We start from the raw sequence: 23641 nt of genomic DNA, 5'->3' as shown, positions 1-23641 counted from the left end.
CTTCACAAACCATTTTGGGATAAACTGTAACATGGCAAAAAGTGGAAAAAGTGAAGTTAATCCTTTCCAGCTCAGTATGAAACCAAAGTGCATGTTTTCATGCAGGAAGTGATATAATAGGGTGCAAAACAAGAAATCAATTTTAGTAACTGCAGCATTCACTGCGATGCTCAGATTTAAAAACAACAACAACAACAACAACCAACCAAAATGAAGACTTACAAAATGTGTTTATTCATTTAAAATCAGACATGAAAACATCACCACCACCACCACATAACTGAAACATGGCCGGAGGGACAGGCAGCACATATCGCATGAGAAGGCATTTCCGTGACTCATATGTACATATACACATTTTGTACACAGTAAAAATATAGTAATCGAAGCATATAGGACAACCAGCAACGGAGGCTCAGGAGCCGTATAACACATTCATGTAGAAAAAAGCATGGAGAAAATCATCATGGAGAGAATATATCTATCGTATCACAATCCAAACATGAAATATAAAAAGTGAAATTGTCAAACAGTCTCCCTTTATAGGCAACACATGCTATAAAGTTTCAGACATCCTTCTGTCAGTATACACTTTACTTACAATCATTTAAAAAGGTACATAACACATCACTTCAACCTACAGCAATCAGTCGTATCAATAAATATGCTTCTTAGAGCTGAAAAGTGGCAGATTGTGGTTCATATTGCATTACTTCAAATTCATTGTAGTGTCTACTACTGAGTGTACTGCCTTAGAAGCACCAAAGGAGGTTTTTCCTTTTGTCACGGTGTAGTACATTACTCCAGCAAAACTGGTGTGCAGCCAGCAATTAACCAGTGCAACCAATTTAAAGAACTCCTCACATAAAAACATCAAAATGCAGCTCTCGCAAAATCAAACCCGGACTCGTTCTGATCTGAAGACACTGTCAGAGTGTTTACTCTGTTGGCTGTGGCATTTCATTTTTGTATTATAACTGTGATTAGTTTACATTTCAGCAAACTACCAGAACTATTTCATTTCAAGTACAACTAGAAGGTTCTAAACGCTACCACAAATGAATGAATTTCGCAGGAATGTGGAGATAAATCTTGAAATGAAGAAATAATTGACAAAGAAATGTTATCAGGCTCTGGATTTTACGTCAGATAAAACTTTCAACGTCAGGAAAAACAAAATACATCCAGTTTAATAATAAATCCTTAAAACACAGGTCAGCCCAGTGTTATTACCATACAGAAACCATCAGTCCATGCAGTAATCTAAAGCCCTCGCCCTCAGCCTCACGTTAACTGCCCTAAATCTTCAGTCTACTCTGCTCTTCTCTTTGGTGACTTGCTTATAATACAAAAAGACTTAAATCGTCATCTGTGCATTGATGAACATGAGTAATTTTCCTTCTTTCTCTATTCACAGCTCATATTTCTTCCCAAGCCTCTCTGCTGCATAGACCACATGTGCTCAACAAACATAAATAACGATTCTTTAAATGAGATGTCTCAAGTTTTCCTTCAGTCACTTTGTAGTGGTTTCTCTATCAGAAATATCTCTTGGGGTTAGAAAAAAAATCACTTAGGTAGAATAAACACAGCCACATTGAAGCTGAGCAAGACTTCATAAAAACACGATACAAAAATTACTTATCGTTAATAATATTGGTCTGAGTGGATGTGAGCGAGTGTCATTTCTGTAACCAGCAGAAATGAGGAGGCCGGTATATCCTTCAATGTATGATGTGACAGGGAGCGATGTGATTGGCTGAGATGAAAAACCGCAGTGACCGACGTAACCAAAAAAAAGGAGATTGTAGTAGAGTTTAAAACTGAAAGTCTGAAAACTGACTCACTGGTTGGTCCAGACGTATAAATGGCAGTTTGAGGACTTCAGCTGTAGTGATAAGGCAGGTTTCTGTGTAACCAGTGCACTCACCTGTAAAAAGTGTCAGTTTTCATCACATGTAAGGGGAGGGAGCAAACACGGAAAGGCACAGACATGATGCACGGCAACTTTAAATTAAATTCAACAGCATCTACTGGTTAGCAATGCTGTTACACTTATACTTCAGCACATACGGCCATAAACAGAGAGGGGAGATGTTCAGGTTAGTATAAATGTGATCTGCCATGGTAATAAGACTAGGGATGGGTATCGAAACCCGGTTCTTGTTGAGAACCGGTTCCCACTGTTTCAATTCCTTGGAATCGTTTGCCATTTTTGCAAACGATTCCCTCATCGATTCCAGTCGCCCCGAATGACGTCACCACGTTGCGGAGCGTCATTTACCTGGCACGAAACATGGCGGCTCAAACGCTCAAAAGTTTGGTTATACTTTACGAGAACGGATGACAACAGGGCAACTTGCAATACTTGCAAAGTAGATATTTCATTTAAGGGAGGAAACACTACGAATACGCAAAAGCATTTGCTCACAAAACACGCGATAACCTTAAATGAATGTCGTGTTTTTAATTCCGCTCCGGATTCGTGAATTTCAACCCAGCAGCAGCGGTAACGTTTGCACGTCCTCTCCCGTTAATGCGGCAGGTAAATAATCAACTAACAATGCATATTATGTTAGCGCGATCTGCCTTATTACAAAACCTGCCATTACTGTGCATTTAGGTGACCATGATGAGAGAGACAGACAGAGTCTGGCTGGCGCTCGCTGGCAGTTGTCGCTGCAGTCTACCGGTAGCGTCTCTTTTCAGGCCAGGATAGACGAATGTCACCGAGCAGTGACTAAGTTTGTGGTCAAAGGCTTGCACCCATTTGCCACAGCAGATGCCCCCGATTTTCGGTAAGTGAATGTGTTTAATTGTAGGCAGGGACATTACTGGATATTCTTGTGTAATTGCTACAGAATAATTTATGTTATACTTTGTTATTGCTACAGAAGAATATTTATTTTATTATTTTACATTTACAATTTCTTTTCCTGGGGACCCTGTGACACCCCATTGAGGAGCCGTAGGCTTGATCTCTTAAGATCTCACTGTTGGGTTTGTAAGGCCATGTTACTCCTAAATTTCTATCTTATTCAAAGAGAAGATATAAAACAAAGTTCTAAGCTAATCGATCTTAGTGTTCTCCTTTTTTAAAAAAAGAATCGATAAACAATCGAATCGTTAAACAGAATCGAAACTGGAATCTGAATCGTGAAAATCTTATCAATACCCATCCCTAAATAAGACACTTTTTTTATGCGGAAAAACACTACAATGTACATTCAGCAGTGGGAAGATCTATGTGCCACCACTGAGGCTTCCAGAAAAATAATTTAAAAGAAAAAAATGACCATATAGGTCAGGTTAAAACCCCATCCCTCTGCTGTTTTAAATGAATACTGTACAATCAGTAAAGAAAAACGCAAACACGACTACAGAGTCGACAGCAGCAGGTGTTGATTTGAAGGATTTCTATCGATGGCGGTGAGAGAGCCATGGATAGCTTAGAGTGCTGAGGGGAGATGGATGTGCAATAACAGGTACCCCGGAGTGGGAGTCACGGAAATGTGAACCCACCTAGACTGTGCACGAACGCACAGTAACATTCATTCCTCCTATGTAGGCTATGCCCTTCATGTGCTTTTGTGTGTGTGTTCCTGCTGAACCGTCCCTGCCCACTCCTACCTACATCTCCTCATGCTGTGGATAGTGGGCAGGATGACTGGCTCTTCAAGGGATAATTTGACTGCCTTCCACGATCAACTGGTGATAGTGAAGATGACCTCTTTTTTTGTTATTTTTCTTTCAATACAATATACAACTCATTATATTGTTTATTATATCATCGCTGCAGACGGACATGAAGGGAAATCTTCAATTTAGGGCCGAAAGCCTTTTTCTGAGTGTGTATCGGACAGTTTTGGATAGGTGTGGACAAATATGTACACACAGTGACAGTGCTGATGGCTGGGGAAGTCTGGAGCCTACCGCACAACATGGTCCAAATCACTGCTTTCCTCACGGTCGCAAACCATGCTGTTTTATTCGGTGGCTACTGTATAAACTGCAGAGGAGCGATGGAGGGTCTGCGGTGGATGACTGACTCCAGTTCATTTTGCCTTTCTTCTACCCACCTCGCCGTTTCCAGAAGTCTCTCATTGCTGGGAGTGTTTTTACTGCAAAGAAAAAATGTAATTAAGATTGTTTTGTATTTCTGACACCATGCATAAACACTAGCGAATGAACACACTTACGAAACAGATGTTGGTCTCAGGGACGATGTCCGACAGAGAAACTACATCTTCATTTCCAGACAGGTTGCCTGAATTATCTGCAGCCCCTTCTACTCCCAAACTGCAAAGCGGAAAAAGCAATCAATGAGACACAATGACTAACATAAGGAGTTAAAAAAAAAACATATTTATTGATTTTGTTTTTTTAAACAGACTTATCATTGGCTGTACTCTGTACCTGTGGGAAACAGCCTGGTCACAGTCCGTGTTTGCCGATTTGTGCACTTCCACGCCTACAGAGCTGCAGAGGAAAGTCAGAGTCAGACCAGAAGAGATGAAAAAACACAGCGTGAGCACGAGAAGGAAGATGAGAGGTTTTACCGCAGGGGAGGAGAGGTGGAGACAACTCCTGTGCTGCCTTGTGATGAGGTGGACAGATTGGCCTCGCAGTCTGCAGGGTTGTCTACCAGCGGAGGAGTCCTAGGAACCAGATCCGGCCTTCCTGACTGCACACCTGAGGAAAAAAAAGATCTTAATATGGCAATTACAGAGAATTTAACAATCTTATCCAAAGCTGAGTGCAGTTTAGAATAAAATTAAGCCTGTGGGGAATGCAAGGAGCTGCTGCAGATACAGTATAGGGATGAGCGCAACTAGTTGACTAGTCTTTTCAAGGCTGACGCTGCGCACTGCCTTTCTTTTGCCTTCTATGATGGGAAGTTGTAATCAGGTGAAAAGTAAGCACACGACAGCTGTGTGCTTCTGCAGGACTCTGTGACTGTACATTGGCTCAGTCAGAGTTAACAAATCACATTCTGCACAGACACATGGACACTCACTGCTCACGTTAACTACAACTAACAGGTCTGACTTTGCACGTGTGTGTGCGTGACATCAGATGACACAAAGCGCCAAACATTTCAGTGACATTTGAAACATAATTTTAGTGATTCAAATGTCACTGAGTGTCACTACAATGTGTAGTTTGCTGATGCTATCTGCTGAACTTTATCTCAATTTTTTCCCCACCAATTTCATTTTTAATGCTTGATAAAAATTTGGGGCCTGAACTTGTTCCCACATCAGCGACCACTCCAGTTAAACACAGATCTACTTAATGTGACCTCATCTTCTTGGCTCTTACCGCTGTCCACCTCGGACTCTGTGCTTTTAAAATGGGAGTGGTAAACTAGTCTGGAATCCACAGATGACTGTCCTGTCGCGTGGGAGAGCGGTGTGGGTGCTCCAAGAGTGGGCGCCCTCCTAAGCCCTGCCTGACCTCCACCACGGCTTTTCTTCGATGGTGATGGTTTAACTGAAGAGGACAACAGGAAATGATCAGTGCAATCATCAGGACTTTTCACACCTCTGCTCTCAATGCAGTAAAATTACAAAGACAGACGTACGTGGAATTTTCTTGAACACTGTGTTGCACATGAATTGTTGGAAGCGCTCTGCATAGAAGCCAGGTCTGTGAACTGAAACTGTGTCCTAAGTACCAGGAAAAGGATCATTAAAACCTGACAGACCTTATAAAGCAGCATTTCTGTTTATATTCACCAACTCTTAAAAGTGAAAAAAAGCAGTCATAATTCTTTGTAGTCCAAGCTAATCAGTTAATATGCAAGCTACAATTACAATCAAAGTCTATTAATACATATTGTGATGTATAGTGTACGACTTACCCCATCATGGACCAGCGCCTTCCAGGAGTGCTCCAACTTCTTAATAAACCTAAATAATATCACATAATGAAACTATTTAGTGCAACTTACATAAGTGGTGTGAATCTTGCTTATGAATTAGCATCAAATGCATATATAAAGAGTGGATTTTGCTGCTCTGACACACATACCTGTAAGATTGGAGAATATCGATGATGCCGATGTAGATCAGCAACCTCTCTCCTTTGCTATTGCGAGCAGGAATACCACCCATGCTGCAAGGTCACAGAAAGAACAACTGCTTCATTCACCATTATTTCACAGCTACAATTTCCCCAGCAAGCAAATACAGGCTGATACAGGTGTGCTGATGGTCACACTCACTGATCTTCTGAATCCAAAGCTCCCTTCCCTCGAGCCTCCCCCTGGATGGACTCCATGGCGGTGCAATACAGACTTTTCTGGGCTTGTGGTCGGCGCTGATCTGGGGTCACTGCTCCTTCAGACCCCGTATTGTCGACCAAACTGCCTCCACTACGCTCCTTTTCTCTGCTGGCCTGGTCCATGTTGTGGATGCCCATCAACAGACTGTAATCCATGATCTTGAAACTTTGCAGGAGCTGCAACAAAGAAACAGGTGCAATGAGAATCTGCTGGCAACGACTGGAACAACCAACTGTAAATCAACGTAAAGACACACTGTTTCACAACAGGCGCCAAAGACTTTGGCAACACTACAATAAAACATGATACGAGTGTACAATAATAAATGTAACATGCTGTCATATATATTATGCTCATTTAAAAACCCTGCTGCTGTTTCCTTACGCTACAGCAGCAGGGTTTTAAAATATGACAAAACAGGTCTAAATGTTCAATCCAGCAACAGTTAAGAACAAAAATATTTGTAATGTGACCACTGATTCTGATTTAATCTTGATCCTGGAAACAAAGTTTGAGCCCAAAGTTGAAATACATCCCATCTACACAGGGATCAAAGTGAGATTTTTCAAGGCGCCAGTTGCCTAGGTAACCCTCTAATACAGTTATTTCCAAAGTAAGGACCACAAGAGGAAATTTCTTACATAAAAAAAATATTTAAAAATTATTTTGGAATCCTTAAAAGTCTTGAGTTGGGTTTTGTGATTTACTTTCAAACTGCATTCAAATATTTAGATGTTAGTCACAGTCATTAGGTGAAAAGATATAACTCAAATAATCTGCTTTACATGACACAACAAAAAAGTCATCTGATCAGAAAATCAATTTTAAACTTAACTAAATAACACACCCAAATCAAAAAAGCAAAAAACAAACAAACAAAAAATACAAATGACAGTCCTAATGATTTTTCTTTGGTGGAAAGCTAGAACCTCTGGTGGCTGAAAACCCCGGAACAATGAGGTAATGGAAATGGATCGAATCAATAAACCATGTGCAGCTGCTGATTAAAAGGAAAAAATGATACAGAACATTCTGGTATTCTGTGCAGATTGGCACCAGTCTACTCCCATCATTTCAAAAGATACCATCCCTCAAAGTAAATAAGGTATTTGTTTGCAGTGTCATGCAAGCTTGAGTCATCTTTCCAGCACTACACACATCTGTTGATGATCCTGGAGCTTGACAGCAAACAACAACCAATGCCAACTATCAACAACCACTAATCGACTTTGGAGAAATTGGAAATTATAGTAGTCTCTGTAAAATGTAAAGTTTAATGAAGTGCCAGTGCGCTACATGTCGACATTACATGTACTGTACAATCTCTCAAGCCATTTACAATGTAAGGACTTTTCATTATATGGAAAAATAGCCTAAAATAACTAAATGAATCTAAAAAGTCTTTGATATTTCTTCACATTTATGCTGTATGTAGAGAAATATCATTTTTTGTATCTTTTATGCAAGAGGATAACAACAATATAAAGTGGTGGTGTACTATTTGAGCTTGCCAAGCCATTCTCCATACACTTTAGTGCTCAGTACTTCAATAAACAATCTATACAAAACCGCCACATCTCTGTAACTCACCAGGCAGTCCCTCTGTATAGTCTTGCACAGAGCATTGTAGTTTTCTGCTTCCAGCAGCAGGCCATCAGGCATGTCCTGGATGAAGTCCAGGTCTTTGTGAGTGGGGACGGCCTTCTCTCTCTCCTTAGGGGAAGCCCGTCTCTTATAGGTGGAGCCTTTCAGGTCATACTTGAGGTGCATGGGGATGATTCTGGGCAGGAGATTGTTCATCACAACAATACGGATATTCTTACCGCCTGCCTGAACGCAATACAGTCCATAAAACTTAGGCAGCAGGGTGCGCTTGTTTTGGTTTATATTCTGAAAGGGAGAGGGAACAGACAAAAAAAAATTAGACACTTAAATTAGAAGAAAAACCTCCCCTTACCTGAGAATTGTTGCAGTAATAGTCACTCATTCTAAACAAACTCCTACCTCCCACTCTATCCAGACTCACCATGAAGTATCCAGGCAGCAGTTTCTGGAGAAACTCTGCCTCTTTGTGTTGGACAGTCTTGATGATAAACTCATCATCACTGGAGACGTAGAAGAGGGAACCGCTGGCTCCGGGGTTCGACAGCTCGATCAGCGGCTCATTACACAGAGAATACTTCCAGAAAGAGACAGATGAACCCGCATTAATATGAAATGCAAAAAAACAAAAAAGATTTTGTGTTTCTGAAGTAAGATATATGGGTCACTGGCTCCTGATTGCACAATTGATCAATTTAAACTACAGAGACATGATTATCAGCATTTCTAGTGCTGACTGTAAAAACAGACAGCAGAGAAAGAGTCAGGAGGAAAATAAAACAGAGCCAAAAAGCACTTGGACCACGGCTTATCATTCTGTCTGAGATGGCGCCGCTCCATGCCCACTGTGTCAGCAAATGTGGTGATGATGCAGACAAAAGCATCATCATTTTTGAGAGAAAAAAAAAAAAAGGAGAAAACCTTCAGCTATTGTTCATTATTTCTCCAAAAGGGGATCATGTTTGCTTAAACCACTGAATATATATGCAGCATGTAGAGATTCACACACAGCTGTGGTGAACATGGCAGAATAAGCCTTGGGGTTAATACTGACCAGGTAGTCATCTGGCCGAATGCCAAACAGTTCCCTGAAGTAACGAAAGGCGATAGGAGCATAGGTCTTAAAGCGAAAGTCACTGTAGTGATGAGCAGGGGTCAGGTTACTGCCTTCGCTGGAAAGAGCAAGAAACAGATAAACCATTAAACTATGCAAAATGGAAAAATAACAGTTCACCTCATGCATTCAAACAACTCGTATCACAAACCTCGGGAAGAAGATGCTTTCAACAACTACAAAGTCCTGCATGAGAACATCCCTCTCCGCCTTTTGACTTAAGCTGCCAACTGTGTGAGCGATGCCCAATTGGATTGCTCCCTTTAGGGCAGATGACGTAGTCTAGGGAGGTCAGCGAGGAAAAGAGAGTAAGCACTGGAACAAACAGCATTTTACCCCTGTGACTTCTGCTGTTTCACTCACTATTCTTGGGTTTCCAGCAAGAGGAACTTCCAAACTAATTTTAGAATACAGACACCAAAACATGCAGGCCAACCCACTGAACTGTAAACACCTTGGATCACTCCGGCTCAGTGCTGCGGGTGTCAATAAATCACTGTTGTCACTGACCCCGACCCCTGCCCTTACTTTTTTGTAAGTAGTTTCTCCTGTGGTAGTCTCAACACCCCGGTGTCCAATGGTCTTCTTCATACTCATGCCTGAAGAGCCGGGCATCTGAGGAGAGAGGCAGAAAGCTGTCAAAGGAAAATCAAACACAGTTTGATGTGTGTTTGTGCTGGTAAACGCAGAAAACAATGAGCTAGCTGTTGTAGTATGCAAGCTTTAGGCCAGATGGATAAACAGCTTCACATGACAGCCTTAACCAAGCGATCAACTGGACTCACAAGTTACTGAACTAGCAGAGGAAGGTCAAATTGTAAGGCAGGAAACTAATCAAACAGCAATCAGCCTGATGTTACTATTCCTGACCAAAAAGCTACCTCTGCACTTCCTCCTTTTATTGATATTGGCGCTAAAAAAAAATGTCATAATTGTTTCTGAACCTACAGTATTATTATGAGTAACTATTCATATTTAAAAGTAAGAAAACTTATAAACATTAATCTATGTAGAGCTTTGAGGAACAACAATGTGGCTCTCCTGCGTTACAAGAGCCACTCTCTCACTTCCATAATAAACTTTTAGTGACCGATGCCTCAAGCTGCAAATGTCTGGATGAAAAAAAGTTCAGCCCTATAAGCCTGCTCTGCTCTCCTTTTCCCCTTAGAGCTGAGAGTAGTTACATTTACAGTATCTGGTGCTGTAAATGTACTCTAAGGCAATTCCTGCCATAGTTACCTCGGCGGGGGCCATTTTTCGAATGCTGCTGGTCCCTAAAAAGAAAACAGAAAAAGTTAAATTGAGAGGAAGATAAGTGCTCGAAAACCTGCAAGGAAAATCCTACATAGAGTAAGCACTCGGTATAGTTCCTTTGTTGAGACTTTGAAACCCAACCCATGCAGTCAGTACTCAAAGTCAAGGCTTGAAATAAATTTGAAGGGTTTGAGTTGGAAAGGCTTTGACCAATGACGAATTTGTTAGGGAGTGTTTATGAATCCCTGTGCTGGTTAATTAGGCTATTTCCAGCACTGGCGGATGACTATAAGACCGATGATGAACCCAAACCTAAATGTGGCCACAGTTACTACCGGCTGCACCCAGTATGTGAACTGGAACTACTTCTCCCATGAGCTAGCTGCTCCACATTCATCTGTTCCCCCAGGATATGTGTCAACATCACCACCTCCTTTCAAAAAATGGTGCAATTTCTAGCTGTTGCTGTCCCAGCCTACTTTAAGCCTCAGACTAACTTTGATTTTATAACTGAGATCCACTCCAGCATGCTCATGAATGCTTCCTAAAGGCAACCTAACAACTCTTTAAATGCTTTGTTTCGAACAGTGATGGACTGAGGGGCTGCACAAAGGCCTGGTATAAGATAAATAGGGATTTTTTTTGAACAGTGAATCATGCAAAGCTACTCTTGTAGCCCAAGAATGAAATATGAAGCAGGAAATGAGGTAACAGGTCCCCTTTAAATTAGGCCATTTAGTAAACTCTGTTATCCGACTAGAGATCTATGAGACTTATATTCTGTTCAATTCTGTGTAATTCAATGTTTATTTCACCATGTGACAAGCTAATGCAGCATGGAGATATGAAGGAACACTGGAAGGTTTTCATGCCTGCATGAAACCCCAAACCCTGTAAAATAATAATGCAAACACCAAGCCAAGACCTTTGCTTAATTGCTAAACAAAGATAAGTCATTAAACCCCAGCATACAGATGTTTGGTAAGAAAGGCACTCAAATGCAACAAAATAAATACAGCGAATGAGTTCCTGTGTCCTGTCCTTATATAAACTTGGTGTATACACTTACTACATCGCCCACTCTGCAATCACCTCTAGCCTGTAACCAATGGCAACATCTCCTCCACTGCAGTACCATAGGTCAATATACACACAAAAAAAAGCCTGAAGGCTACAAAGATTTTACACCTGTAGTAACAAGTGTGAGTCTGAAAATTTGTCTTTCTACCCCCATCAAATCTAAACCTGGCAATGCACAAAAAATGAACATTTTCAACCAAAGAAATGCAGGAGTATGTATAATTACACAGACTCACTGAATGCCATGCATCTCTCCTGAGTTAGCAGGGACACACTGCAATCTGCTGGGAAACAATGAGCATCGCTCTGCCCACATTCCCTCTCATTATGTAAAACAACACACTATATCATCACTACTCATGCAGTTGCTGCTCACAGTCACAAACACAGCACACCCATGCGAATACCTCGCTGCAACGCTCTCCTCCAGAACTGAGTCCTGATATCTGCGGAGCAGGACAAGGTCAGGCTAACTGGCTTAACCGAGTACATGCGCCACACTAAACTCATTTAAAGTAGGTGTGCACAGAAGTAAAGGAAGCATGGCCTAAATAATTAAGTCAGTTAAGCAACTGCTACTTTTCTTTTATTGTAAAAGGAAAACCATCAGGACCGTTTACAAAACAAACATGATTAAATGTGCTCAACATGTAAAATAGAATATTGTTTACCAAAAATAACTTAAAAATGGACAATTTTGTTTAAGGTAGATAACACAGACTGTTACTAAATTTGGATCATGCGTACTTGCATGTGTAGTAACCCCAGATGGCCCGGTTTTAGCTATGATTGTTATTATTACTACCATCTGTATTTATTAAGGCCAATATACAACCAGTTAATGGCATATATTGTGCAGCAGACTATGGATAGTAATTAGACTAAGTCAGTTCCCTAACAATGACTTTAGCTCATCAGCGGCAGGCCTCACTACAATAGGCAAACCATCTGTTCCTTTCTGTGTACCAAACAAGTCCCTGCGAGCCTTGTTTACGCACAGCCCACAGCCTGCACGGCAATACCATGACCCATGGACACACTCTTTAAGGTCATTTCTGAAGAGTCCACAAATATACTGTTTCTTGACCTGATTTGGAAACGACGCTGATAAAAGCTATTAGGAAAACCACAGTGAGTTACTGTCACTCAAGTGTCTGTGAGCGTGAATGCTACATCTTGTGCTTGTGCTGTCCCTGGATTTCAGCCATCTGGGAGCCACAGGAGTGCTTTAAAAAGCAACTATTTTTATTCACTGATTCAGACTGGGTGGTTACCAGGAGAAGAGCAACTCAAACATATACAGGGAAGCTAATGAGTGATGCACAACTAACTGGATTAGAGAGATGCATCTTCCCCATTGCGTGCACTATCTTGGGGAAAAAGAAGTCTCTGAAAGCACATGATCAATCTATATCTGTGAAGCAAGTGGAACCAGTTCATGTGCAGTGCACAGGTCTGATATCGGTGATCCTAAACAAAGGTGGTTAAATAAATTAAGGCTGCTTTATTGACTTAGATAAGCGTGACAAAGGAATGCAGAAAATCAATACACAGACAATACACCACCTAAACTGAAAATATTTGTACAGTAACAGTTGGGAGGTGTTTAATGAAGCCCTTAGGTAAGTGAAAGCTGTTTTTTTTTATCCATGTACATCACAAAACGTCCAGAGGAAGAGGAAACGGGATGTAACAGGCGAGGACGACGTGAGTGAGAGCAGTTACCGGTAACTTCCCATAGATGCTTGATTTTTTTTTTTTTTTTTTTTTGGGGGGGGGGGTTCAACACCAGCAGTATTACACACGTCCCATTCATTTACCAAGCAACGGCGATCTTTATTTATAAAATCTCACCTGGCCTTCACCTGCTTCGTTTGCGTGTAAACACCATAAAGCGTCAACAGGACAGCCGGCTTGATAACAAAACAGTTTGGTCAACGTGGTGTCGGGAATTACTTTATAGCACGCTATAAAATCAACAGATTGTTCCTCATATTTACAAGTGGCCTGCACACAAAATCTTCTTGTGTTTTAACACGAGAAGACCAGGATTTATTAAAGAGCCAGCTAAATAAGCGAACCACAGATTGGTTCATTTCTTTGGTGGAAAACCTCGATGCTAATTAGCTAACGGCTAACGAAGGCTCAATTACAGCCAGAGCTCCAGCGTTGCATCATTTTCAATGCTTTAAAACACTGTAGATATCACTTTTTACGCTAGTTTTGAGACGAGAAAGGAATGAGATTTGATAGCTAGATACCTGTCGGGGCTGCTGATCCCATGTCTGCTGTTCCAGCAGTCGCCATTACGATCTGACTGTTAACATCATAGACAGAGCCGACACTTGAATTTTGATGCTCGTGTTGCTGCTGCAGCAGCACCACAGCGCCTCCAGTGGAAGGACGTGGGACGGTTTCAGTTTGCTGTAGTGCGACAGAAAGGCGCCCGCAATTGAATATATACACTACTCTTGTTGTTAAAATAAAACAATTCAGCCCCGTGGTACAAGTCAAAACTTCTTGGGGAGCTAATAGGTTTAATTTCCACCGGTTTATGACCTCTGCTTCCCTTTTCCTGCCTCCTCTTGCTCTGTTTGTTCGCTGTAGCTCTGCAGGTGGAGGACTGCGATTTGGAGTGATGTTTCCAAAGATGCCCTGATTCAGTCTGCTTCCTTTTTGTATTTACTTGACTTTCATGTAAGTCAGGTGGTGACACTGATAGACTTTGAGGTGCCATCTGTACCTGTTCGAAGGCTTCTTTTATCGGCATCCTGTGGACCACCACTTTTAGATGGATTACCAGACTGGTCGGGTGAATCTGGCTTGTGTGATGACAGAGAGGACATGCCTTTGTCCTCATCCTTAAAATAAAGAGCGGATGCCAAAGCTGGTGGTTTGCTGCTTCAATGTCTGCAAATTTTCTGTTGATAAGAAGAAAAATGAATGAAACAATGAATCGGGACAACATTGGAAGATCATTTCATGCTATTTTGGCTGTGCTAAATGAATATATCCCATATTTGCCAGAGAATTTCTTTTAAATTTAAAATTCTTCTATAAAGGGTTAAAATCCAAAATCTGTAATTAATATTTTAAACTTATAATTCAGGCTGAAGTAGTTTTAAAGGACTGTGTCAGTGGGAAAAAAATATTACTATATAATAGTTTTTGGGAAGGTGGCATTTTTTGTTGTTAGGACCTGGAGTATCGGTTTTTGTAAAACAAAAATCTGACACTGCAGAAAAAATAGAAATGCATGAAAATGAATGTGGCTGCTAATCATTGGCCCATCTCAGGGCCTAATAAAAACAATGATCAAATGCATCTTGAAATGTTTTTTATGGAAATTGTTTTTGTTTGGCTGGGGGGATTCAATAAAAATCAATGGAGATATGTAAACATACTGGCCTTTAAAGGGTTAAAATCCCCAAACTGTAATTAATATTTAATATATACGGTTCAGGCTGAAGTATTTTTTAAAAGACTGAGTGATTTAAAGTGGAAAAAAACATTATTACATAGTTTTTTTTTACAGCAGTTTTTGGGAATCTGCCATTTCTTGTTCTTAGGTTAAAAAAAACTTTTTAATCATCTAAGGCTTAGATGATTTTGGCTGTGTCTCTGTGTTAAATAACGAGCTGACATTTTCCTCAGGACACCAGCGATCAGCTCAACAGGCCCTCGAGTTACCTGCATACATCCTGCTCACCTGTCAGCTGTTTAACACCTGCTGCTAATTCAAGAAACACGCCCACGTTACCTGGTGATAGTCACAGTTTAACTGGACAGCCGGTGCTCGATATAATGCAATGTCAGCGCATTATTCTGCACAAGATAAGTAAATATAGTTTGTTTCCTGAGCGCAGAGCTGCTGGAGCTTGTTTCCCTACAGAGCACTTTGTAGGTGAACCCACTTTATCAGCGGCTGATGTCCAATCCCCGGCACACAGCTGAAATCTCAGCTGAGTTTTAGCTTGGAAAACTAACACTGCACATCACTCTAAACACACCATCCCCACTGTCAAATATGGTGGTGGCAGCATCATGCTCTGGGGGTGCTTCTCTTCAGCAGGGACAGGGAAGCTGGTCAGAGTTGATGGGAAGATGGATGGAGCCAAATACAGGGCAATCTTGGAAGAAAACCTCTTGGAGTCTGCAAAAGACTTGAGACTGGGGCGGAGGTTCACCTTCCAGCAGGACAACGACCCTAAACATAAAGCCAGGGCAACAATGGGATGGTTTAAAACAAAACATATCCATGTGTTAGAATGGCCCAGTCAAAGTCCAGATCTAAATCCAATCGAGAATCTGTGGCAAGATCTGAAAACTGCTGTTCACAAACGCTGTCCATCTAATCTGACTGAGCTGGAGCTGTTTTGCAAAGAAGAAGGGGCAAGAATTTCAGTCTCTAGATGTGCAAAGCTGGTAGAGACATACCCTAAAAGACTGGCAGCTGTGATTGCAGCAAAAGGTGGTTCTACAAAGTATTGACTCAGGGGGCTGAATAATTACACACACCCCACTTTTCAGTCATTTATTTGTAAAAACTGTTTGGAATCATGTATGATTTTTGTTCCACTTCTCACGTGTACACCACTTTGTGTTGGTCTTTCACATGGAATTCCAATCAAATTGATTTATGTTTGTGGCTGTAATGTGACAAAATGTGGAAAAGTTCAAGGGGCCGAATACTTTTGCAAGCCACTGTATTGAGGAAATAACCATGGGAATCTACATCATAAAGTCAAGAGATGCCAGTGGCAGCCCCGAGGACATCCGGATAGTCTTTGAAGGCCAGAGAGTCTTGCAGGACTTGGATAACTATGCTTTAGCAGCTGCTATGCTGTTTGGACTTATGTACACTTTGAACCTAACCTACCCACTGGAACTGAAGTATACCTTCGACGGAGTTTAAAGGTGTTAAATTGTTCCTCTTCTGTGTATGCACTTTGTCTCAGGGTCACTGAGCTCCTGTGGTTACCCTGGAAGTGGTCTGAGGTCAGACCACTTCCCAGATAACTCTGGGGAGAAGGAGGGGGAGATGTCCACATTTTGGCCAAGCTGAAAGAAGTCATTTGTAGTTGACTCTGTTATTCAGAAAGTAGCATCATCAAGTGAGTTAAAGTTTTAGATGCTCTGGTGTCAATTAAATTAACACCAGGTGCACAAGAGAGACAACAGTGAGACAACCCCCAAAACAGGAATGGTTTTTACAGGTGGAGGCCTGTAAAAACATTTGTCCCTCATCATCTTTTTGGACTTTTTTTTTCTAGGTGTTTTTTTGGGGGGGGGCTGTAATTGCTGATAACATGAGGTGATGTCCTTTACTGGTCCCTGAACTCACTGCCAGGTACTGTGGAGTCCAGTTGGCATTTAACTCCTCAGGCTGGGGGACAGCACCTTTTCTGCCATTATGTATCAGGATGAAATCCTTGGACCAACTGTCAGACCCTACAGTTGGTGCAGGGAGTCCTGGGATCAGCCATACAAACTACTGAGCACCATTTTGAGCTGCTGAGATAAAACTTCAGCAAACTGGACTAGCCTGCAGTATTTCTGGGGAGTCTTTAAATTAGCTGTTTAAAGCTTGACAATTTTCATGAAACAATGTGGCATCTTTTCACTAACATATGATCCAGTCTATGTATTTAATTTTTTCAAGCAGTTTATGAACCTCGTGGTCAGCTGGGGCCTTTCTGCATGAACCCTGTGATGGACTGGCAACCTGTCCAGAAGACAGCTGGCATAGTGATTTGCTCTTTTATAGGGAAAGATTAACTGCAAATGAAACCAGAGCACCCATCTCTGTCCTATGAAAAATAATTGTTCCTGAGGGGAGGGGTCTATTCTAGGGAACAAGACCCCTATTCACAGGACAGGTTTTTTTTTCACCTTCATTTAGAAGGAGAAGGCAGGGCAGGCTTCATCCTCAGGCCAGGCGGTTTTTTGTTGTTGTTGTAAACCATTTGTCTTTTGTCTATTTTTTATTGTTTTCTAATACATCCCTAATTTATCCTTTCAACTTCTACCTTGTGCTGCTGTAACAAGGGAATTTTCACAGTGTGGGATAAATAAAGTCTGTGGTTAAAGCAGCATGGACTTGTATCCAAGGTGTCACACAGTAAACCACACAGAAAGGAAGATTTTAAAAATGTGTTTATTATCACTTTTTCAGAGAAGATCTTAACTAGAAACCATATAAAAGAGAAAAAAAAAGATCTTGAATTTCCAAAAGAATTAAGAAATTAATAATCAAGTATGCAAAGAGCAGCCTCTAAAAATAGTGGTACAGTGTCCTAGACAATAGTCTGTTTTAGCAACTATGCATGTAACAGTATGCTTGTTTAAGTATGTGTAGTATAAATGGTAGAAATGCTCATTTGGTCTCAGAACGCCGGCAGTAGTTGAAGCTAGAAAACTCGGTCAACATTTTACATTTCATTTTGTCTTACAAACATTTAAGTGTCGCATGAATCGTTTCTGTTCAGTGACCGAATGCCACGTCTGCTGCTATCTCACCAATATCCTGAACATCCCAGCGACAGTGGGGTCAGCAGCGAAAGGCCATACAAGCTTAGGAGATAGGGCACCTTTTCCTCTTCTTCTGGCTTGAGAAGTTGGTTGCTTTGGTGATGGCACTCATGATAATTTTGGAGATGCACTGTGGAGTCTCTTGTGAGGACGATTTGCAGCAGCGGCGGACAGTAGTGGGAACAGCCCTCTTTGATGCGCACAGCTTCTGTGACATTTCTTCAAGCTGATGTCATGGAGAGATCAAAGGCAGAACAGCAGCGGGAAATCAGAACTCTCTGTTCAAATTTTAAATGTTGCCAGGCCAAACTTTTTTTTGCAATTTGTCTTATTTTTGCAGACAAACTTCCCCTTTTAATGGCTTTTAATGGGACTTACCAGTCGCGCAGAGCAAGCGGTCTTCTCTTCTTCCTGCAGGGGGCAGCATTGTGTCACAAAGTCCTTCAGAGGAAACCCAACAGGGAATCTAAAACACAGTCACATTGATGCCAATGCATCTCATGTTAGACTGCCCACAGATTATATACTTAAACAAATGTGTTGACATTTCACAGAGAAAAATGAATAGAAAAAATGGAAAAAACATAAAAAGAAACAAAAAGAAATTATAGGAAGATCAGATCAAAGAAAAAATGCAATAAATAGTGTCTTACTTCTTCTTGATGGTTTTGTGAGTGTCACATATCTTGTTCAGCGACACTTCCTCATGAGCAGAAGTCACATTATAATACGGGTCTGGAGACATCTGCTGGAAACAGTTGTATTTATCGCTTTGGTTCAAACAGCAGGGGTAATTCACCCGTCCTCCGTTCTCACGCAAGCAGAACTTGTTCAGTTCCTCACTCCACTGAAATGAAGAGCAAGAATGAAGTGTCACGACATGTAAAACTAATCAGTTAAGCAAAAATTTGTATTTTTAGCTGCTATTCCTTTACCTTCTGGTCAGCACAGTTGAGTTTAGTCTTCTTATATTTGCAGCAATGTTTGAATCCCTTCTCTATAAGATTAATGGTCTTCGCCTGAAGAGCCACCATTTCATAGCCTGAACGTGGGAGGCACTTGATGCTGTAGATGGGGCGAAGCCTCTGGTTGTGACACACGGATTCAATGGTATCTGCGGTGGGTCGTCCAGGAGGAAAGCTGATGTCAGCAGCTTGGGGAGTAGATAGTTTCTTGGGCTTCCCTCCTATGAGGGCTATGGGAACAGGGCTGTGTGTCCTGCAATGCATGAGGCATAAGGTCAGACACAGACATGCCTCCTACGGCTCAGGATGCATTCAGCATAACGGAAATGTGTTTTGCAATATGAAGCTACTTTTTCTCTTTGTCTTAAATGATAACCCTGACTTTACTTCTTCTACAGGACTCTTCTCTTCATTGCAATTGAACTTTTGAACTTGACAGATGATGCGCGCCCAACAAAATCAATATAAGCAAGTGCACAATAACATCTTTCCACAGTAATAAAATCATTAGTACTATCATGTGCTGTAAAGTGTATTGTTATATTAATACATAAACATAAATGCAATGTAGTGATAACCATCTCAGCTACTGTATTAAAAATGGTGCCTGCTGCTATGCATTTTTAATGGATTCATTCTAAGTTTATAAGAATTATTAATTTGTTGAAAGGCATAATTACACACGAATCAATATACATTTATGAGTACAATATTTTCTTTCTATTAAATGATCTAAAAAATTACTTAATGTACCTTTAAAGTACTGCCTTTAGTGGCTGAGGCAGCAAAGTATTTATGGTTTAACCTTGGTACTGTTTATTGAGACTGACAGAGAACAAATATATTATCCTCTTTAATCCCAGTGAGCAAAAATATTGATAATCATTTTTGTTGCTTTTCTACGCACCTCTGGCAAGTGTTCGGGTTAAAGGTGAATTCAGCGGTAGAGGGAAGAGGTTCCACTGGCAGCTCCTGTGTCGGCCCGTAGTTTGGGTTTGGAGCATCATTGCTGAAGCAGTTGAGCCTTTTGTTGTTGTCGTTTATTTTACAGCAGTGATACCAAGGATGCTTTATTGAAAGGTCCTCCTCACAGTACTTTTCAACTGACAGCTCCCACTTGAGTAAGCACAAAACAGATTAACACAGACAGTCAGGGTGCACAGTGTGAATGAAATTCTTCAATAATAACATGAAGTCTGTACCTTGTCTGCTACTTATTGAGTAAATTCACCACCTGAAGTTATGTTGTCAAGAGACAAATTAGAAAACAAACAAGAAGCTGCTAAGGTAACGCTCACTGAGGAATTCAACATAGTTTTGATGCTCGTGCCAAGGCCTGCCCGCCTGTTATGTCTGCCTGGGCTGATTAAATAGGCTTATCGACTGAAAGCGCTCAAGGTTTTCAACTTTGTTTTTTAAAAAACAAAACCCAAGTACCATCACCTCTGCGATGTGAAGAATGTTTCATGCTCCAATTATGTTCAGGTCCAATTCATAAAGTGGTTGAAAAAAAAAATGCTGCTTTTTCTACATTTACAGACTCAAAAATGAAAAGAATATGAGTGCAATAAAAAACTGTATATGTTACTGTATATTATTAGTGCATTGTTCCTAAACAGCACAAATTGTGTTTTTTATTACATGGAAGTAGAGAAAACACTACTTCCCTATTCTGAAAAAATGAATCATCAGCAAAAGTAAGAGAAGAGGAACTTGAGCAACAAACACAGGTCACCATGACATCACTTTATATTTACGCAGAGCTAAAAAAGTATTGATGAATCAGCTATAAGAGCTGTTGTGAAAACATACAGCCTGTGTGGCGCAACACAGGGTCACTTCTCTCTCCCATGTCTGGTTGTCTTTGCAGCATGTGCTCAGCCAGGCCTCTGCTTTATTCACAGCAGAGGCCCTCAACTTGTCAACTCCGTAGCCTGACTCAGGAAAGTAGGATGATGGGTAGCGTGGACGAAGGTCGCTATAGTCACAGATGGCTTGGAGATTCTCTGACGTTGGCCGACCGAGAGGAAACTGAACGTTACAAGTTGTCGGAAGAGGACCGCTGTAAGAACGGGGACCAACGGTTGGTGGGCCTGCAGGGGAAAGACCACAGTCGGCACTTTTAGCAGTAGAACGTAGTACAGAAGGAGCAAGTTTTAAAAAAAATGTAAGTAAAGTAGATGCATACGTCCTCTTGGTCTTGGTCTGAAACCTAAGAAAAACAAATAACATTTTTTTAAAAATCAAACAAGAGAAGGCAAGAAAGATTCCCTGACCCAGGTGGTACTTATGAGTAGGTAAGTACAGTACTGTGCAAAAGTTTTGAGCCACTTGAAAAATAAATTGCAGACCTTCTGAAGTTTTTCTTAGGACCATAGCTGCCTTTTTCGCTCAATTACAATCCAGTCTTTTTTTTATTTTAAATTATGCCACTAATCATTGACCTGGGAATCATTCAAGTATAAACAGGCTCTACAAAAAATGACAAAGATTACAAAGTTCAAAAGGCATAAAATTGTATTTTTACATTAATAAGCTGATTCACAAAGAGCTATTAGCTGAAAACTGGAGACATATCTCAGCATGGTGTGCGGTGTGTCCTTAAAGAATTGGAAGAAACTCTTAACAGAGAATGGACCAAAGGCAGCCAAAATACAAAGAAAAGCTTTGAGTGTGCTTTTAAGAAGCCTGGAAAAGTATTCCTGAAGACTATTTAAAGACATTCCATGGTATTGCACACTACTGTGAATATCTGCTCACCTCTCTGTCTTGGTTGAGGCTGCACTGGCCGCTGTGGATCTGGGAAAACAGAAAAAAAACACAAAATATATTAATTTAATTGGGGGGGGGGTATGTAGTGCATTTATGCCAAAACATCATAACTAGAGGTAAGAAGATAAACGGTGCCCATACCAAAGTAATCTCTCAAGTCCATCTCTTTCTGCATCTCTAAAGATACAAAACATAATACCAGATTTTTATATACATTATTTTAAATGAAGTAAAACACCAAAACAGACAGAAAGACACAGCTTTATATATTTTTTAATTATATTTTAGTTCTGTACTCAAACTGGGCCACAACTAACTCAACCTGGCTACAAATAACCTTAAAACAAGAGTGGTGGGCTCTTTCAGGGTTTAGAATGTCTCTAAAAAGAGAGAAGAAAAACAAGACTATCAGTACATTTTCTAACCTTCTAACCGCAGAAGACATTTCACTGCAATCATAAAACAAACCGGTTAAAAAAAGACTTTCATCTCAAAGTCCTAACATTCCTCTTGAAGTGAGAGCTGGCCAAATACAAGTATGAGCATGTGACGTTATAATTGGTAGCTGTGGAGATGCTGCACTAATATGTGAATGCGCGCGCGCACACACCTTGCATCAGTTGGGGAATGTCAAAGGTGACCTCGCGCTGCTCAAAAAGGCGCTCATCTATAATGTTGCAGGCGGCACACAAAGGAGAGACAGAGAGAGAGAAAAAAGAGTGAGACAAAGTTACATAACCATAACTACGCATGTTTTTGTTGTTGTTGTTGTTGTTGTTGTTGTTGTTGTTGTTTCTTTGTTTATTACTACTGAGAGCGAAAAATGATGGAAGTATTGAAGAAGTCAGATCCTTCATCGGAAAAAAACTGTAAAGTACTGTAAAAGGTAGAGTGGGACAAAATAAGAGAAGTTTTGGAAGTTTTATGAACAAACAAACAAATAAAAATGTTATTGTATACGTGCATCTGTGTGTAATCTATAAAAATACACGTGAGACATGTCTGAAATGAAGAACTTGAATCAAAGTGCTCAGAGCAGACTGCTTTGTATAAAAGTCTACCTGGCACCAGATCACTGCAAAATAGACGCTCCCACTGCAGCAGGAGCGATCAAACATGGAGCTGGGCAATCGGCCATGAAGCAAACAAGAATTCCCTGCGTGGATTTCTAGTTGGAAGCAACAAAAAAGTAGTGTACCAACCTTCGGATGCTGAGCTCAGTAAAACCAAGAGCAAAGCGGTGGAACAGATTAGCGCCCAAGTCGGACCCATTTTGGACCTGATCGTGTCCGTTCCGTGCCGTGCCGTGCTATGCGTGCTTTATGTTCTGCAGCTGCAGCTGACTGTCCTGGCAGAGTGCGCAGAGGCCGCCCAGGAAAGCACACTCCGCGGGGCAGCGCACAGACGGGCCCGTTAATTGGTCCAACAGAAGCCGCTGCGCTGTCTGTCTGAGGAGCAAAAGCCCGCAACAGGACAAACACTTTTTACGGTTGTTGTGGGATTTAAGGGAGCGGAAAAAAAGGTGGGAGGGAAGGAAGTTTTTTGACATGACTCATTGGTGATGCGTTCAAATTCCTGGTGCTGTTTAATGGGAATGTATGGAACCCTTATGTGGAAAAGCTCAGCTTTAACATTTTTTCCTGCTTAAAAACTTAACATGGAGAGGAAAAGAGAAAACTTTTCAACGAAAATAAACCAAACAAAAACATAGGCAATCTTGGAATAACAATACAAATATGTCTTGTAAAATAACGTATAAAATACAGTTTGTTAATTAGAAAGTGTTAAAACAAAGTATGTTTATGCTTTCCTATTTCTCAAGGCTACCGAGAACTTAATGCAACACATTGTTTTTCTTAAGGATCAGAAGCTTGTCCTTATCATGTATCAGATGTTTACTTGGTCTTGATGTTATCTTGACCTATATACTGTGTTTACATTGAAATACCACAGTGTGAGACCATAAATGCCAATACTCCCATTAAAGCTGGCTGACTGAAAAGAAAAATTTTAAATTATTATTTTTTAGAAAGCAGC

At 40.8% G+C, this 23641-nt stretch overlaps 2 protein-coding genes across 2 annotated transcripts; both read right to left on the bottom strand.

Moving 5' to 3' along the window:
• Positions 1-211: 211 nt before the first annotated feature.
• Positions 212-13658, bottom strand: pip5k1ab (phosphatidylinositol-4-phosphate 5-kinase, type I, alpha, b). Its single transcript, XM_084943130.1, has 16 exons — positions 13598-13658; positions 10242-10276; positions 9531-9617; positions 9154-9284; positions 8943-9060; positions 8313-8465; positions 7877-8176; positions 6227-6462; positions 6034-6117; positions 5864-5912; positions 5585-5669; positions 5323-5493; positions 4560-4692; positions 4417-4479; positions 4200-4299; positions 212-4121 (listed from the first exon to the last, which is right to left on the bottom strand). The coding sequence occupies exons 1-16, from the start codon at positions 13641-13643 to the stop codon at positions 4119-4121; spliced, it is 1794 nt and encodes a 597-aa protein (XP_084799256.1). The 5' UTR covers positions 13644-13658; the 3' UTR covers positions 212-4118.
• A 3816-nt stretch (positions 13659-17474) lies between these two features.
• On the bottom strand, positions 17475-23078 carry ecm1b (extracellular matrix protein 1b). Its single transcript, XM_084944809.1, has 11 exons — positions 22807-23078; positions 22215-22271; positions 21746-21781; positions 21593-21631; positions 21021-21044; positions 20645-20925; positions 19740-19948; positions 18803-19085; positions 18521-18714; positions 18246-18333; positions 17475-18093 (listed from the first exon to the last, which is right to left on the bottom strand). Exons 1-11 carry the CDS (start codon positions 22874-22876, stop codon positions 17911-17913), a joined length of 1464 nt encoding a protein of 487 aa, XP_084800935.1. The 5' UTR covers positions 22877-23078; the 3' UTR covers positions 17475-17910.
• Positions 23079-23641: the final 563 nt, after the last annotated feature.

This window comes from Perissodus microlepis, chromosome 11, assembly GCF_051167445.1.
Source record: "Perissodus microlepis isolate ML-2025 ecotype Zambia chromosome 11, ASM5116744v1, whole genome shotgun sequence".
NCBI classification, from domain to species: domain Eukaryota; kingdom Metazoa; phylum Chordata; class Actinopteri; order Cichliformes; family Cichlidae; genus Perissodus; species Perissodus microlepis.
This window is presented reverse-complemented; position numbering and strand designations above follow the sequence as displayed.